The sequence below is a fragment of the Solenopsis invicta genome, chromosome 8 (assembly GCF_016802725.1).
Source record: "Solenopsis invicta isolate M01_SB chromosome 8, UNIL_Sinv_3.0, whole genome shotgun sequence".
Lineage (NCBI taxonomy): Eukaryota > Metazoa > Arthropoda > Insecta > Hymenoptera > Formicidae > Solenopsis > Solenopsis invicta.
The window spans coordinates 2,974,792-2,991,273 of NC_052671.1; the positions used below are offsets into that span (position 1 = coordinate 2,974,792).

The 16,482-nt window shown below is 39.1% G+C and overlaps 1 protein-coding gene across 8 annotated transcripts in view; it reads left to right on the forward strand.

Moving 5' to 3' along the window:
- LOC105199654 (myosin heavy chain, non-muscle) overlaps positions 1-16,482 on the forward strand; it is a 37,261-nt gene that overhangs the window by 11,703 nt on the left and 9,076 nt on the right. For 5 of the 8 annotated variants that reach the window (XR_005575408.1, XM_039452785.1, XM_026134574.2 and 2 more), the window contains exons 2-3: positions 9,400-9,556; positions 10,273-10,391. Coding sequence is in view for 7 of the 8 variants with exons in the window: in XM_039452785.1 (XP_039308719.1) it covers positions 9,400-9,556; positions 10,273-10,391 (276 nt within the window). In the remaining variant the exon portion in view is untranslated. Of the gene's footprint in view, positions 1-9,399; positions 9,557-10,272; positions 10,392-10,461; positions 11,210-16,482 lie in introns of those variants that run through there. The other 3 variants (XM_026134578.2, XM_026134577.2, XM_026134579.2) reach the window with 3 other exon arrangements.

Here is a 16,482-nt window from a genome sequence, read left to right on the forward strand (position 1 = left end):
ACGTCCTCTTACGGGATATTAAATGATTTTATCTTCATAATGAATGAAAAGGTTGACCGAAGACTGTGGAATGATCAAAGTTGGGACTTTCCGGTTACACACGAAGATAAATATTCATTCGAGTGCTAAGGAAAGTAATAGAAAGTATCGTAGAAAAATATCAATTCTGTATTATTAAGAAAAGCAATATAATTTATTGAATTGATTTTTTCTCATAGGTAACAATTATCTTTAACAAAGAATGATAATTGTTTTAAAATATAAAATTTTTAAAAAATTTATTATATACTGAAAAAAAAAAGAATTTTTACTCTTTCGAAGAATATTATAAAATTGTATTAAAAAAAGATCAAAATAATAATAAGCAAATTAAATTTTTTAACTTATATTACTGATTGAAGTAATAAATTACTAGGATTCGGAATAAATTTCGAATAAATTTAACGCTAACGATGAACCTGAGATAGATTTGCGGATATATAACTTATGAACGGATACGAACTTATGAAATAAGCAATATTTACTCAACTCAAATATTTTTTTGTGCGTACGTAGAAGTTTATTTTAAGTAAATATTACTTGGTTCAAAGTGATAAGTGTATTTTACGATTACTGTCAAGAAAATATTCTCCACAAAGATAACCGTCACTTAAAGGAGGAAAACTGAAAATTGAGTAATCGCTTTTCTTAGCAAGAGAATGACATCTTTCTTCGTGTATAAATAAATTTCATTTATTACAACTAGTTACTATACAAGTTTTAAAATTGTCAAATTTAATTTGATAAAAAAATCTGTCGCTACAAATAAAAGTATAAATGGGAGGTCTAGAACATCGTTTGTAATCTGTACTTAAATGTGCAAATATTTATTATCTTTTATTATATTTTATATTTTAGAGAGACGTGTTAAATTTAAATATCGCGTTACTCGCGGCGTGTCGTCATTCGGGAGCTAATAAATAAGTCATAACGCTAATAGGGCTGCATTTCTGCGTTTCTCACCTGTCGCCTGCATTCTGCACTCGTGTCGCAATTTGACGGCGCGGTGTCTCCGTGATTGGCCGACGCGACCGTGCGTTTTTTTTTTTTTTTTTTTGTAAGGTCAAGAGGCAACCCATTCTCATCAGCAGTTTTTCGTAATTCCGTTGCCAAGTGGTAACGCCGTAAAGAACGTCGCCCTTGCGCAACGTTTGCGTACATACATCGTTATCCCTGTCCGTATATGGTGCGAATCCGATTGATTTTGTCCGTGCATACCGTATATGGGTCGTATCTGGACTGTAACGGTTCGACAACTACCGACCGCATGATTTACTTTACTACTTTACCTCACCTTATATTTATCGTTGCTTCTCGTGCTCTCGCAAAATCGGTTGTCACACGCATGTCATGTGCATAATCTATGCGATAATCTTTCAACCTTTCCTTTTACATTCTTAGGATTCTTGTTCACCTACATTTAATATTAACTTAATTTATTATGTAATAATGTTGCGGCTACCAATTACGATATACATTTACAGTGTGAAATAAATTTTGTAGGTGAAGATACGTTCGAGAAGTCATATTAAAATTTGCATAATCCATCGGGATCATTTCTAAGAATTTTCTTCCATACATATGCGATTAAATCATAAATATTTATTTGAAAAGATCGTATCAGGCTCGTTATTAAAAGAAAAATAGAATCACAGAGGTATAACAGATAGAACATGAGAAACTACATAAGTTCTCCATTTAGATTTTATTACATTAGACTTTCATGCGATCGTGTAACAATTACAGATCAGATTAATGCGTCTAAAAGTACAAAAAAAAAGAAAAAAATATAGAAAAGTATAAATCTTCAGTCTCAATCACCGCTCGCTTCGTCTTCGTTCTCGTCTACATTGGCCGGGTATCGATCTCCGATACGCAATCGCTGTGTAATCTTCGATACGTAATACGACACGGCTTTAAGCGGGTTTCAAACAACCGCTCGGCAAACCGTTCACCGGCCAATTATTTGCCGATCCAAGATAAATATCGCGTCGCGATACGTCATGACGTAATGCCAATTGTCAATGTAACGACACGCAATTCACTCGCTTCTGCATCGTTCGGCAAAAATAAAATGTGTCGCTCTTACGCGACGGGCTTTATTATTCGCAACGTCGCACAAAGTTGCAGCAATGCCATATCGTCGTACGAAATTGCAATATTTCCCCGTTCGTGTGCCCTGTCGTCTCGTTCGCGATATCTGTATCGCGTCGATAAATATTTGCCGAGTGAACGCGTCGCGTTTGGTGGCGAATGTAAAATTCGTCACGCAAATGCATTCGGGAGGTGTCGAATATTTGCGCGAAGGCATCGGTCTCGGAGACCGGCACACGCGGCGGCACTCCGGAGGCACTCCGGAGGCACTCGCTCGATAAATATTCGCTAAAGCGATACGCAATTGTCACCCCGGGCCGACGAGATAATGTACGTCGGTGCGACAATATGTCGAAATTGTATGTGACAGTCCCATTTCTCATACGAGCGAGCGCGGCGCTACGCGTCGAATACTTGAACACGTGAATGCGTTGCTTGGAGCCGGCTTTAGCAAAGTCGTATTCTTACATTACCCGTATCTGGAACCATTACGGCACCCCGTTTGTGACGGTACCATTTGTAGAGAGTTAGTCGCGAGGTGTGGTAGCGCAGGTTTTCGTCCTTTTAAAGACCGATTATAAACGCGGTACGCTCTTTAAGTTGCGCAAAGCGAGGAGTCAGCTCCATTTTCATATGGTATACGCGATTTAGGTTCGCGATTCTCGGTCAGCTATCTACTTTTAGCGGAGACCTGAATTTCTCTGATACAAATCTGTCGACGATAAGAATTCAGAGGGACACGCCGCCGCGTGTAGTACACGCTGACGTGCTAAATTTAAGTAGTGACTGTAGACGTGCGCTTCTTTATCATAGAATTTACGATCTCGTTTCACGAATTGTGTTCGTGATTTACGGTAATAAAAGAAGAATAAATAAATAAATGCAAGGTCCTTTTAATAAAAACTGTCTCAATGGCAAGAATTATGAAAATTGAAAAATATGTCTTGTGTTTAGTAGACGTCAACGCGTGTTGATAATAGAGGAAAAGGCATATGGCATTCATTTACATTTTATTCGATAACTTAATAATTAATATTTTATATTGAAACTTGAACGATTATATTCGTTAAGTTATAAAGTTGTTCAACAGATTCTACACTCAAAGTTATGAAATTTTTATCACTTGGGACGCGATTTATAAAAATGTGACGACACTACATTATGAATGGAAGAAAAAACAGGGAGAAATAAATTTAAAATATTTGTTTTGTTTAAAAACACAGTATTTTGTTACAAAATTATATACTTTTAATTTTCCGTCGTGTAGAATTTTCCTACGTTTCGAAACATCAAAACATTCGCGAGTATACCATACGTTCACGTGATGATACGCTTAAGTTTAAAAACAGTGAAGAAATATGTGTTGATTAAATGTACCTTGGAAAAATTTTGAAATGCTAAAAAGTAAAAATGCAAATAATTGTGTATTGCCTGTACTGTATATTGGCATATTAGCGTCATTGCATAACGGAGGGATAGCAATAATACTACCTTCTCCCCTACACAGAAAAAAAATTTAGTATCAAATCAACAATTCATTGTTTCATATATAAGCAAGAATATAAAATCTTCTGGGAAAAATTTATAAATCTTAAACAGACATAATTTGCTTACACGAAGAGAAAAATTTTCTTCATCTAATTGTAAGCAAATTATGTTTGTTTAAGATTATAAATTCTTCCAAGAAGATTTTATATTTTTACTTATATATGAAACAACGAAATTTCTTGATTTGATATTAATTTTCTTTTACTGTGTACCAATTTCACAAATGTCCGGACATTTGCAGTCTCGTCGCGGAAAAGTTCTGCTTCGCGGATGGATTGTAATCTTAATTTATAATCAAACAGAGGAGAGCAAGAAAGCAGCCAATTTAGAATTCTTCAAAAGTATCTGTCACGATGAGAAAAAAATCGCGACGAATGAGGCGGTACGTCGTACATACGCTAATAGCGAATTCATGCTAATTTCGCCAAGTATTAGCCCCGAGCGTTCGCGACTTTGTCGTGGGGGTTTACGATCTTGTTTCGCGCGCCGCAACTTTGACCCGCAATAATAAAGCGTACCGCATCCAATCACGCTTTTACCGTTCGTTACAAATTGCACTTGATCACGCGCATGCCTCTCGCGCCGTCTCGAGCGAGTGGACGAGCGGACCGCGCCGGGATCAAGACTTTCGATCTTGTCTCGATCGAGGGCGATCGCGTTTGCGGATGCAGAGAGAGGCGACCAGATGCCAGCCGCCGGCGAAAAAAAGGGAAAAAAAAAGAAAAAAAAGCGAAGAAGAGAGACGAGCGAGAGGAGACGGACGCCGCTTTGCGCAGGATGGCGCAAAAAGGCAAAGACGAGTCCTTATAAGGACGAGGCGTCCTTAACCCGCTTACTCGCGGTGCCTTAAAGACGCGGCCGCCACGCGAGACGATCGAAAGATCCGAGAAGACGCCGGTAACGGAGTCGCGGCAGGTCCGACGCCTTTTACGGTCGTCGTCCTGCATTCGTGTTCGTTACCACCGGCGCCACGAAAGAAAATTCTGACGAAACCCCCTGGGGCGCCGTAAAAAAAGTCCAACGATGTCCCATAATAGAAAATACGAGAGGCGAGACGCGCGCTCGCGCCCGCGCCCGCGTGTAACTAGGCACCGCGAGTGACGCATCGTTGCGTTTGATCGGCGTAGAAGGTGATTCACGAAGATACCGCACGTCTTCGATAGTCCATATACGTGAGATCATTACATGTAAATTTAATGCTGAGTAATCACAGATAACCTTTATTTTTCGTCTCACGTTGAAAAATCACGACAAATTCGGAACGGTTAAACCTCTCCAAGTACCTGGCGTTGCATCTTGCCCTTGTTACTCGCTACTTGTAAATATTTGAAGAAGAACTTTTGCTTTCCAAATTTTGCGAAGAATAACGCCGCGCGTTTCGCACTTTTCGTGAAACTCGCAGCGCACGCGGCAGCGCTTTTCCCTCTGTCGATTTATCTCGGATTCGTGCGCCTGGACTCGGCGCGAGCTCCTTTGACAGCATACCTCCGCGTGCATTTGGAGATTGCTAGATCCTTGCGGTGAAAGATGTCGGCTCCGTGAGATGTAACGCACGTCGCGATCGCGCCGCGGCTGCCGATTTGCTTAGAAGGCACCCGTCACGTCGCGTCGGCGTGAGGTATAAACAGGAATGTTGGGCAGGGTCGATGACACCCGAGAGAGCACCGAGAGAGAGAGACCGGTTTTCGAGGACCTTCGAACGCGCAGTCCTGCCTGGAAAAAAGGGACAAGGGTTTTCGTTCCACGTATTCCACGGTTCGCGACGGAATTTGAAAAGCTCCTGTTCCGCGCAATTTTATCGCGAGCGAGATGAATCGCTTAAACGGCGACGGTTCCGTAAACGCGAGCATCATGACGCCTCGTTTAAATGATGCCAAGGAGAAAAATCATGAATTTCGAGGACACACGTGGCGATCGTTTCTCAAGATCATTCTCGAAGCATTTATTTTTCGATGATGATGCGTATGAAGAAGTGAGATTACCCAATCGGCTCGACTTCTCTTGGATTCTTCTTCATTTTTAACCTATATAGAGACCCAAAAATCTGGACGTTACGAGTGTCCGACGTTTTTTTATCAACAAGCACGAGATAAAGATACTTCCAGTGTATACGCGATTAGGATTTGAATGTTAGGAGTACTTAAAGTAGTTAAGTAAATGTCTAGAGTATTTAAATTTAATAAAACGTCATACATTACGCTGAGAGAGATGTTTGGTAAAGTCAACTAACGTTTCATTGGATAGTGATCGAATGAATTTTATAGTTATCATTACTAAATGTGTAGTTGTTTTGACTAAATAATTTGTAGCCTTAATCAAATAATTATTTTCACACGACAAATTACATAAAGTTTTGTTAAATGTAACCAAGTTTTTGGTAGCAATAGTCTACAAAATTCATTTGATCACTATTCAACCAAACGTTAGTTGAGCTAGATCAACCAAACGATTTCTCCCAGTGTACGTTAAAATTGATAGAAAAAAAGTTCTTACATCATCAGATGAAGTTAAGCTGGAAAATCCAAAGCAGAAACAGACCGTTCCATTTCATTTGATTCATTCATTGCTCGATCGGATCGTAAAAAAAAAAAGATCGTGGAGCACCGAGACACGCGATACGATAAGTCTATGAGGAAACAATGTGCTGCGTCATAAGATGAATGGCCGCAAACGTTATTTAAAATTGCCCGAGCTCAGCTTATTCTCCCTCTCGTCTCGCGGGCAGAATCAGACAGGGAAATATGTTAAACCACGGTTAACTACGATTGCTGTTTACCAGTCCATAATGGGAATAGTTACGAAAGTGCGCGGTAAATTAACGTGAAAATCGCGCCGTGAAGAATAAATAAACCCGGCACCGGTTCCGGGTGGCTTCTTCCACGAAGTATGACGCGGGTAGCCGCGAGCACGAGTGCGGCGGACCGGGGAAAGCGAATGTGTGTGAATCACGCTGTAGGCATGGTTCTGGAGGCAACCGGCGCAGCGGTGATTCGTCGCGACCTTTGAAAGTGGATGTACACGCGATGAGTGCGAGGAGCAGGAAAACGACGACGACGGCGACGACGATGACGATGGGTAATGCCGAAAAAATGCCCTGGGCCCCCGGATCGATTCATCCGATCCCCCCCGGAGGATCGAGATTCAATAAGCAGAGTGACTAACAATCTCTTCGAGTGATTGTCCGGCGGACCTAATGACGACGTGAATAATTCGAGTGGACTCGCGCAATTAAGCGCCCGCCAGTGTTTAATGGAAGGCAGATAGAAGCGAGAGGAACGTTTATTAACACCTACGCCCGCGCTGCCTCCCGCCGACGAGTATCGTAACGTTTGCGACTGTTGCAACGATATCAATGTTGGGCGTTTATGCGTAAACAACGATAATTCACGTCCACGCGTAGGTTGTGCGAACTGTCTTTCAGCATAAAATGTGCGTACAATGTAATACGCGTATAAGCGGTCGAAATCGATCACTTTATGTACTTTGAGAAAACCGCCTCGCTGCGAAGGATGCTCAGCTACATCGCGATCGTTCTACTATTTTCCTTCCTATTTTATCAGGGAAACGTGTTTATAAAACACAGTGTATTTTCTTACATGCAGAATGAGATGAGAAACGTACGTCGTATACAATTTAATTAACAGAGAGAGTATATTAGTCTTTTTCATTTATTGTTATGCACAGCAATAAAATTATTATTATTATTTTACGTAAACGTCGCGTCGGGATTAGGAGGGACAGTACGAGACAATGGGGGAGGGGGGTGTAGACATTATTTTGCAAGTTACGAGACAACCCTGAATGATACCACTCGCGTGCACTTGCTCGCACTGATAAAAGGTTAAATAACTTTGCTCCGTTTCGATATCACGTCTGAGAGATTAAGCATCCCTTCGTTAGTTAGTCATAGGGGTCTGTCTGCCGCTGTATACGCGAGATATATGATTTATTCGCTTGTTAACGGATATCCTTGTAGTTGTGAAACGCTCTTCACGTTACGACAAACACTTTCGATCCGGCCGAACCGAGTCGTAAATTACCAAGCCTATGCAAATAGCGAGGCATTTTACACGTCATTTCACTTTACTTTAGCTCGATAGTAAAGCTAGATATTAAGCAATTAAAGTAGATGATTTTGATCGTTAGTAATTAAATTAAAGTGTATTTTACAGTCGAATCAATGTGCTTCCGGTGGATAAGAGTTTTATCTTATCGTAAAATTATGAAAGAAAATTATCTATAAACGATAATACAAGTTTTATAAGTAAATTATCTGAAAAAAGTCTGTATTACTATTCAATAACGTATCAAAGGTTTACCTGGATAGCTCTAGTACACGTTGTTATCTGTATTTTATCGAAGATTAAATAAAGGTGTCATAATACTTTTCTTTTCAAATGTCCGGCGAAAATTAAATAGGGCTTATCGGATTGAATGTTACTCAATGAGAGCAATAATTCCAATTTAAGTAACATTTGTCGATCAGCAGTATTTTAAATTCTTAAGTTCAAGACATATAATTTTTCTCGGAAAGAATATCGTTGACAAACGTACACGGACAGAACGGCTGATTAGGTATCTGAAAATGTAGTTGGATATACAAATCTGAACATAATTTTGTTAGGCCATCAAACTAATTATGTTGGATTCTCAAGCTGAATTGCTAGAATGTCGAAATTTTTGCAGCATTATTGCTCATCATGCTTGAACATCACGATTATTTTGGTAATCCAATAAAATATTTTCAGATCTGCGTCCAGCTAAATATTTAGATATTTCAACAAAATCTTTTGTTCTTTCCGTGCAACAGAATGTGTATACGATTATGTTTCTTCGTGTAACTTTTTAATTTTAAAACCGAGAGATTGAAAAGTCCAGCATGCAGCCGGTGCAATGGCAGGCATCTCCGTCGCCTCGCCTCACTCAACAAAAATATGATGGAATCGTCTGAATATGTTATTTTTATTAACGCTTTATGTCTGGATCTGGAGTCTTTCAGCTCTCGAGCTCGACTCCGTCGAAACGATTCGTTTCGTCGAGGATAGCGAGAGTCAAGGCTCTCAGTTTCAGGACCACCGGTCGTACCAGCAACGGTCGGTCTGTCCGCATGCATATGCGCGTGTGTCGGCGCGGCGGAGAAAACGTGCCAACGTGCAAGAGAACGCGCGGCTGAACGAGAAAGGGAGAGAGCGCGGAGGTAGAAGACGCCGGAGAGCGGCGAACCAGAAGTATACGTCGGCCTCTTTCTGCTACTTCGCTCTCTACCTCGCGCTCGCGAACCGGCATCGCATGGTGAACGTGACGTCATCGATCGGACATTCCATCGAGCTTTACGTGCCGTTCTAGCTCCTTCTCGCACTATCGCGCGAGAATTCCTGGAATGCTCATCAGCGTCAGCGGAAACAATGCTCGCACCGAAACAATTAGGTCACGCGAATAGGTCCGCGGAGGGAAAATGCCTTCGCTTTTATTCAGTTTCAGAAAAGCTGAATGAAGCGATCGGTTCGATAATTAGTTGATGAAACATGCGGATAACATTCTTGTATGAAAATATGAATAAAGATATGGATGAAGTCACTGATTAGCGAACGAGATAAGGCTTCTGCTTTCTCGAAGAAAATGCTTAAGAAGCTAGCTCCTCCAACTGTGTCAATTTGTAGATTTTATAAATACGGAGCTTAATCAAATTGTAATGATCGAAACCCTTTCTCTTTACAGACGTACTCTGGCCTCTTTTGCGTCGTAGTAAATCCTTACAAAAGACTGCCGATATACACAGAGAAGATCATGGAAAGGTACAAAGGCATCAAGAGACACGAAGTGCCACCACATGTGTTTGCCATTACTGATACGGCTTATCGTTCCATGTTGCAAGGTAACAGCATAATTAAAATTGTTTACTAAATACTCATTCGCATCGAATTACTATTCATAGAATTATAATCAATAAATAATTAGAATCATTTTGCGTAATTTTTCGAAATTATTTTGTCAACATTCGAAGTTTCGTTGTATTTGTATCCTATAAGTGCTACAATATTATTTAACATTAAATCCTGAAATATTAATAAAAAAGTGGTTATATGTTTACGTTTGATGACATTATATGAAGTAAATGATATTATTTACTTCAATATTTTAAATTATCGAGAATATTATAACTTTTAAATGTAATAATTATAGTTTATGAATATTTTATGCATAATAATTTGCATTAATTTTTAATCACAGTAATATTCGTACATTTTTATAATATTTTACGGGTATCGAAGTAACATACCACGAATGTTATTTAAAAACGGACATTAACACGATATTGCCATAATATTAAAATAATCTTACAAATATTGAATAATGTTCTCGGAATATTATTTTAATTTTTAATATTCGTATAATATTCGTATAATATTCTAGGAATATCGTGTGCTTATAGGGACAATCATTTTTCATTCTTCTTACGGTACCTAAATATATTTTATTACTCACGCATACTTTTTTCATTGACATTTATTTTATTTTATCTTTATTACTTTTATTAATAGTTTAGCCAGCAATTACCAGGCACAAAAAAAAGCATCGTGTCTGTTGCAGATCGCGAGGATCAGTCGATTTTGTGCACCGGCGAGTCCGGCGCCGGCAAGACCGAGAATACGAAGAAAGTGATTCAATATTTGGCCTATGTGGCCGCGTCGAAACCCAAGTCCAACGCGGTAAGTCAACATCCATTAGCACATACATCATCGTCGTCGTCGTCGTCGTCGTCGTCGTCGTCGTCGTCGTCGGCGGCGGCGGCAGCGGCGGCGGTTAGCGGTAGCAGTGGCGACGGCGGTGGTGATTTCCGCCGCGCTGCGGCGGATCCATTGTCTTTCACGCACGCGTTCGTACGCCGAAGACACGCGCGCGCTCAACGAATTAAAGCACATCGCGGTTTATATACGAGCCATTTAACCTCCCGATGCTCCCGTAAGCGCGAACGCTCCTCCCGCGAGACTGATCTCTGTCCCCGGAAATATGCGTGTAGGTCGATCGAAGAGGAGCGGAGGCGCTCCTCGCAGAAGATTTATTTCGAGCCTGAAGATATCGGAGCTCTCGCTCCTCTTTTCGCCGTTGCGAGTCGAGTTCTCGATATTTAAAGATACGGAAGAAAGTATTCAACACGTTATATAAACTGTCTCTGGAACGTTATAATTACGGGACGGCGAGACGAGACGACGTGCGCGATTACTATAATTTGAAGCAGGTGAAACTGAAATCGTACGATACCTTTCACAGCTTAATCTCCCCAATAAACACCGTCTCGTTCCACATATCGTCTTCCTGCATTTTTAAACCGGCTTAAAACGACAGTATTTACGCGCGTGTAATAATGCCGTTACGGATGAAAGATTTCCGATTACCTCACGCACAATTATGTTTACGCGATAGATGTCTGCTCTACAACTATGCCGACGTTGCCAAGGTTAATGACCAAAGCGGCTCTATATCGAAACGCCACAACAAGAGACTACTACAATTGATACGCTACCCGGTAAATAGATTTAACTACAACGGTGTTTGTTATACCCGAGCGATCGTGGCATGCGATTACAATGTTCGGCCATGAACATGTTTAGCCAATTATTTGGCGCGGCTTATTTTCCATCTTCGTAGTTGTCATCAAAATATGCCTATTTCCTACATGTAAACTGAAACGAAAGAGGGAAGACTCAGATACGTTCCACGATTAGATTCCAACGCGTTTCCAACCTAATGAATCTCGACAAACTAGCCATTATTGTTTTTATTTTAATCTTTCCAACATTATCTGGAATAGCGATTATCCGCTTTTGTCTAGAAAATTTTATCAAATGTTCGATACTTCGAGTTATCGCAGATTGTCGAGTCCTCGATGTATAATAGTACCGTAAAGTGTTAAATGAAGAATTCAGAACCGGATGACTGACGCGCGACGAGAATGCGGACCATCAGTGTTAAAAGCGTCGAAATTTCGTTTAATTAAGTGCCCGCAATCGTTTCAGCCTTTCCAAAGCGCGGAAAAAAAAACCTCGCTGTCACTCGTTGCCACTCATTTCCGTTGCCGGAAGTGCAACCTCAATATCCGATTCGTGACGTCCTCACCGCAATCTCGCGGTACCACGAATTCCATATTCGTTATTATCGAATTAATACACGAGAAACACACGAAGAAGTCAGATAGCTTGCAGAAAATTCGTTGAAATTCTTTATGTTATCGCTCGAACAAATTTCTATGTTTCAACTACTGACATTTTGGAATATATTTAGATTTTTTTTTTAATGATTATTAGTATATTTTTTATTCATAATCATGACTTTTTTTAACGAAATAAATATCGCGATTAAGAAATTTCAATATTGGATCAAACACTCATTAGAAAAATATAAATTTTGCATATCTTTTTTTTTTTAAGTAAATGGCTTGACATTTTTTCTTTAAAGAGCCACACCCAGAGAAAAGTTTCTTCGAGTCAAGAAAAATTTATTTGAATCAAATAAATTTGTGCATTGCTGTACGATTAAAAGAAAAGTTTCTTTGATTTGAAGAAATTTTTTCGTTGTTTCTTTTATTAGAATTAAAGAAAGTTTGGTTGTGCAACGCATTGTTTTAAATAAAAGAAATATATTTTGTAAACCAGAATGATTAAATTATTTCTTACATATCTCTCAGTACTTTCTTTGAATTAAAAAAATTATTTGTTTAAATTAAAGAAATAATTTATTTACTTTAAAAAGGGTTAATAACGTTATTTCTTGTTTTCTCAAAAATATTTTTAATTCAACTTAAAAAAACCAAGTTAAAGAAATGATTTTATCAATTGAAACACAATTTTCCTCGGGATGCATATGGATTAAAAGAGCGCAAGAATTTTTTAGAGTTATTAAGGAATAAGAGAGAAAGAGAGAGATAGCGCGAGATTGTTTGAGAGCCTCTGCCGTACAGGTTCGCGTACAGTGACTTCTTTGTTCTCGCGCGTTTTGCCGGGCTACTTGAAGAGTATATAATCCGAACCATCGCGCGAGGCGCAACATTATTAATAAATCGAAAAAGATGCACGGAACGGACTGTTTTATTTTTTTCCGGATCGGAAATTACGTCGAGGTTCGGGTCGACGACGAGAAGGACGACGGATGGAAAAAAAGAGATACGCGATATAATCTTCAACTGGGTAACATCCATTTCTCAGGCCTGTTTGCCTGGCGTTCTGACCTCGCGGAGTCTTGTAACCGCCTTTGTAAATTTTATAAGTCACATGGCTATTTTTGGCGTCCGTGAATCAGATAAAAATTTAAGCGAAACCATGGCGACCATATGCTGAACGTAAACAATATAATTTAATCCCTGGCAGGCATTTTTAGAGATGCGATCCACGTTGAGGGCTCGTTTTCGTAAATGGCAGTACGTACATGGCAAAATATGCAGAGCGATGCAGGAACTTTTTACTTCGAAAAATTGTATAGTAATAATACCGAATCGATTATTTGAGAAATAACAAATTAAGAAACGTAGGGTTTGACAATTTAAATTTCTTTGCGTGTAATAATTATTAAATATATCAAAATTAAAAAAATATATACATTCTTTCTAAATCTGAATCAGTGGGTAATCACTAATTATCAGCGAATAATTTTTTGATCATCAGTCTCAAGTGTGCCATCGATAATCAGTGATTGTCTGAACTGACAAATCAATGAATTTGTTGTTTATTATTAATGATTATTGTATATTTATTAGCATTTATGAGTGTATGTATTAATACACTGATCAATAAGAACTTTTCAATGATCACCAGCAACTTTTTATTGATTCTTAAGTTGAGATAATCACTGATTTATCAATCCCAAATTTTGACAAAAAAAAGAGAAAGAAAAACATCTAAATGAATAAGGATTCATGTTTTTTCTCAAATAATAAATTTGATTAAATAGCTCGAGCGACGTTTTCTCGTCGTCGGTTTCAGGCTCGAAAGCAATTGAAAACGTAAAGAGATTGCTACAAAAGGAGCAGCACAGAGCACAGAGAAGAGCTCCTTTCGAAGATTCGCGTGAATCGCGACTCCTCCGTCCACTCGATCGAAGGTCGTCTCACGAGAGATAGAGAGAGCCTTAACACATTTCGATTACCATAAGTCGCATATTCGCGTTACAACTCGAGCGTCGGATGGACGGCTTGTTTATACGTTGATTAAGCCTAATCGATCCGTATTGCGTCGCGATGCCTCGGGACAGAGGAAGGAGGACAGAGTCGGAGACACGCGCGCAACGTGCTCACCGAAGGACCTTTCCTTTTTCAGACAAACGATCCACTTATCGGATCGAGTCTCTTTCCGATTCTCTTGAGTCACGCGAGCCGGCTTGTCCGCGCGTGACTCATCTCGCGAGCGCAGAATCTAGGCCTCCTAGAGATTAGAAAGAAAAAAAAAAGAGGAGTTTGCACCCCAGGTGTTCCGTCGCGTTTTCACTCAATTGTAAAATTCTCTTTAGCTAATTTGGAGCGATCGGTTCGCGAGATTTCGATAGGCCGTCCTTGCCTGCGCTTTTGGACCTCTTTCAACGCGACATCTTCCTCACCGTGATCTTAGATTCTATTGCCTACGTCGAAGAAAAAAAAAAGAATGCGAAATATTCTGCGTAATAGTGCGCCATAGTAAAATCTATATAATATTGAATATTTTCGAGAACTAATTCCATTGCCGCACTTCGCACTCGACGGTCTTTATCGCTTCTTGTCGTGATCGTAATTGTCACAAACTAATCTTTGCAGGTCGCATAGAACACGCAATCGACGCAATTAAATTTTCATGTTATCTGTCTGATTTTTTAACGGCCTTTATTAAATCGAGTCAGTGTACATGTATATAAGTAGCATGTCGATGTATAATAAGTACGCACATCTAAAGCACACACATCTCTAATACTTTGTACAGTAAACTTTGATCAAGTTGAGATTGTAGTGAGTAAATAACATGGAAGTGTTGTGGTTAGCGAAATGGTGACAGGGGTATTTTTTTATTCTTCGATGAATCTGGAGAGAGTGATGCCCTTTTCAGGAAAGATATAAACTAATTCCGCAATAATTTGATATCGAATGCTGCAAGCTTCTGTTAAGTTGGATAAATCCTGTATAAAAGTGCTAATTTATAATATAAAATTTTACTTTAATTTTTTTTTGTCTCGAGAGAAGGCAAAAAACGCAGCTGGAGTCACAATCGATATTGACGAAAATGTCGATCATTTATTTTAATTTAAATTGGAAAATTAACAAGATGTTTATTACAGGGAGAACCTGGAATTTTCTTTTTTACTCTGGAAAATCATAGATTTTCATGGGATTGATATTTAGAATTTGAAAATTCTATCTTTCTGACAAAATTGTTTCCCTGACATTTTTTTTTTTTTTTTTGATAATACAAAATGTCGACAATCGATTAACAATAAAAATGACATATGCACTCACGTACATTCTCGTGTGGTTTTATTTAAAAAAAATCATCGACACTAAATGACAATATGTCACTTTAAATTAATGCTATGTGTTTGATCACCCTTCTGTATCTTTGAGCTTAATCTTTATATTACGAATGGATCGTTGTTGCCATTTAGTTATTCTTTTCTTGTAGTATTTTCTTGAATTTAATATTCAAAATTCAAGTGAATTTTTTGTGATTATATAATTAAGGAAACTTACTTGCAATTTTGAATAAAGTTCGTGGAAAGCCGTGGGAATTCTCAGAAAAGTCTTTTACAAAGTTTGAATAAAGCACCCTGCTTAATAATAAATGTATCTCTTTTTAAAATCATACATTGATCTGTAAAAGAATCGCACGTCTCGTTCATCTGGATTCTGCACGCACAAATCTCGAGAAGATTTTTGACCTTTTTCAGCATATCAGATTTCTTCTTAATGTTCCCTCTTCACCGCCGATCGCACGGCGTTTTGTACATGCAAAAGTGTATGTGTAAAAAAAAAAGTCTGTAAAACGAGAACACTCGCCTACGGTACGACTGCATGCTATCGCATCGGCTGCATTATCGTCTTACTTTTGTTCACAGCCAGCACATTCCTGATCGTTTCGCATGCACAAGAGCAAATAAGCTCGCTTGTTTCGCCGACTCGCCACTACGGACATTTCAAACCGTTCCGATCGGGGCGTTACTTCCCGAGTATACAGGGTGTCCCGCAGCTGCCGAGTTAACTTTTTAACGTCATTAATTTCTTGACGTTTGAACTCAACGATTTCTTGATTTTACGAATCTGTCGTGTATCACACTTTTTCTTTTCGATCGGCTAAATGTCTCTTCGTACTCGAGTGTCGGGTGTTGAATTTCGGATTGAACCAAGATTCGCGTGAATTTAATTATCCGCGAAAGTTCTTTAATCTTCAATTGGAGCTATTCCCGAATTTTCGATAATTAATTGAGAATCCAGCTTCCTAAATTGACTTTAAATCCATCAAGAATGTGAAAAGTAATGTCGCAGCACTATTATGTACCGGATATCTGTATCAAAACTGAATTATGTAAATTCGGCATCGGAAAAATTTTTAATTGTTCGCTCTACTTAGTTTGACAAAAACCTAAATCAAAATCGAAACGAATCCAATAAAGTAATAAAAAAAGAAAAAAAAAGAGGAAGAATTGGTTCCACCGTCTGTTAAGATTTAATTTCACTCGAGTGTACGCTTATTCGCTGGTCGGTTTGTTGTGTACCTGCCATTCGGTACACAGACGCGACTCCACGCGAAAGCCACGCCATGGTCGATTCTGATCTAATGCTGAAAATTC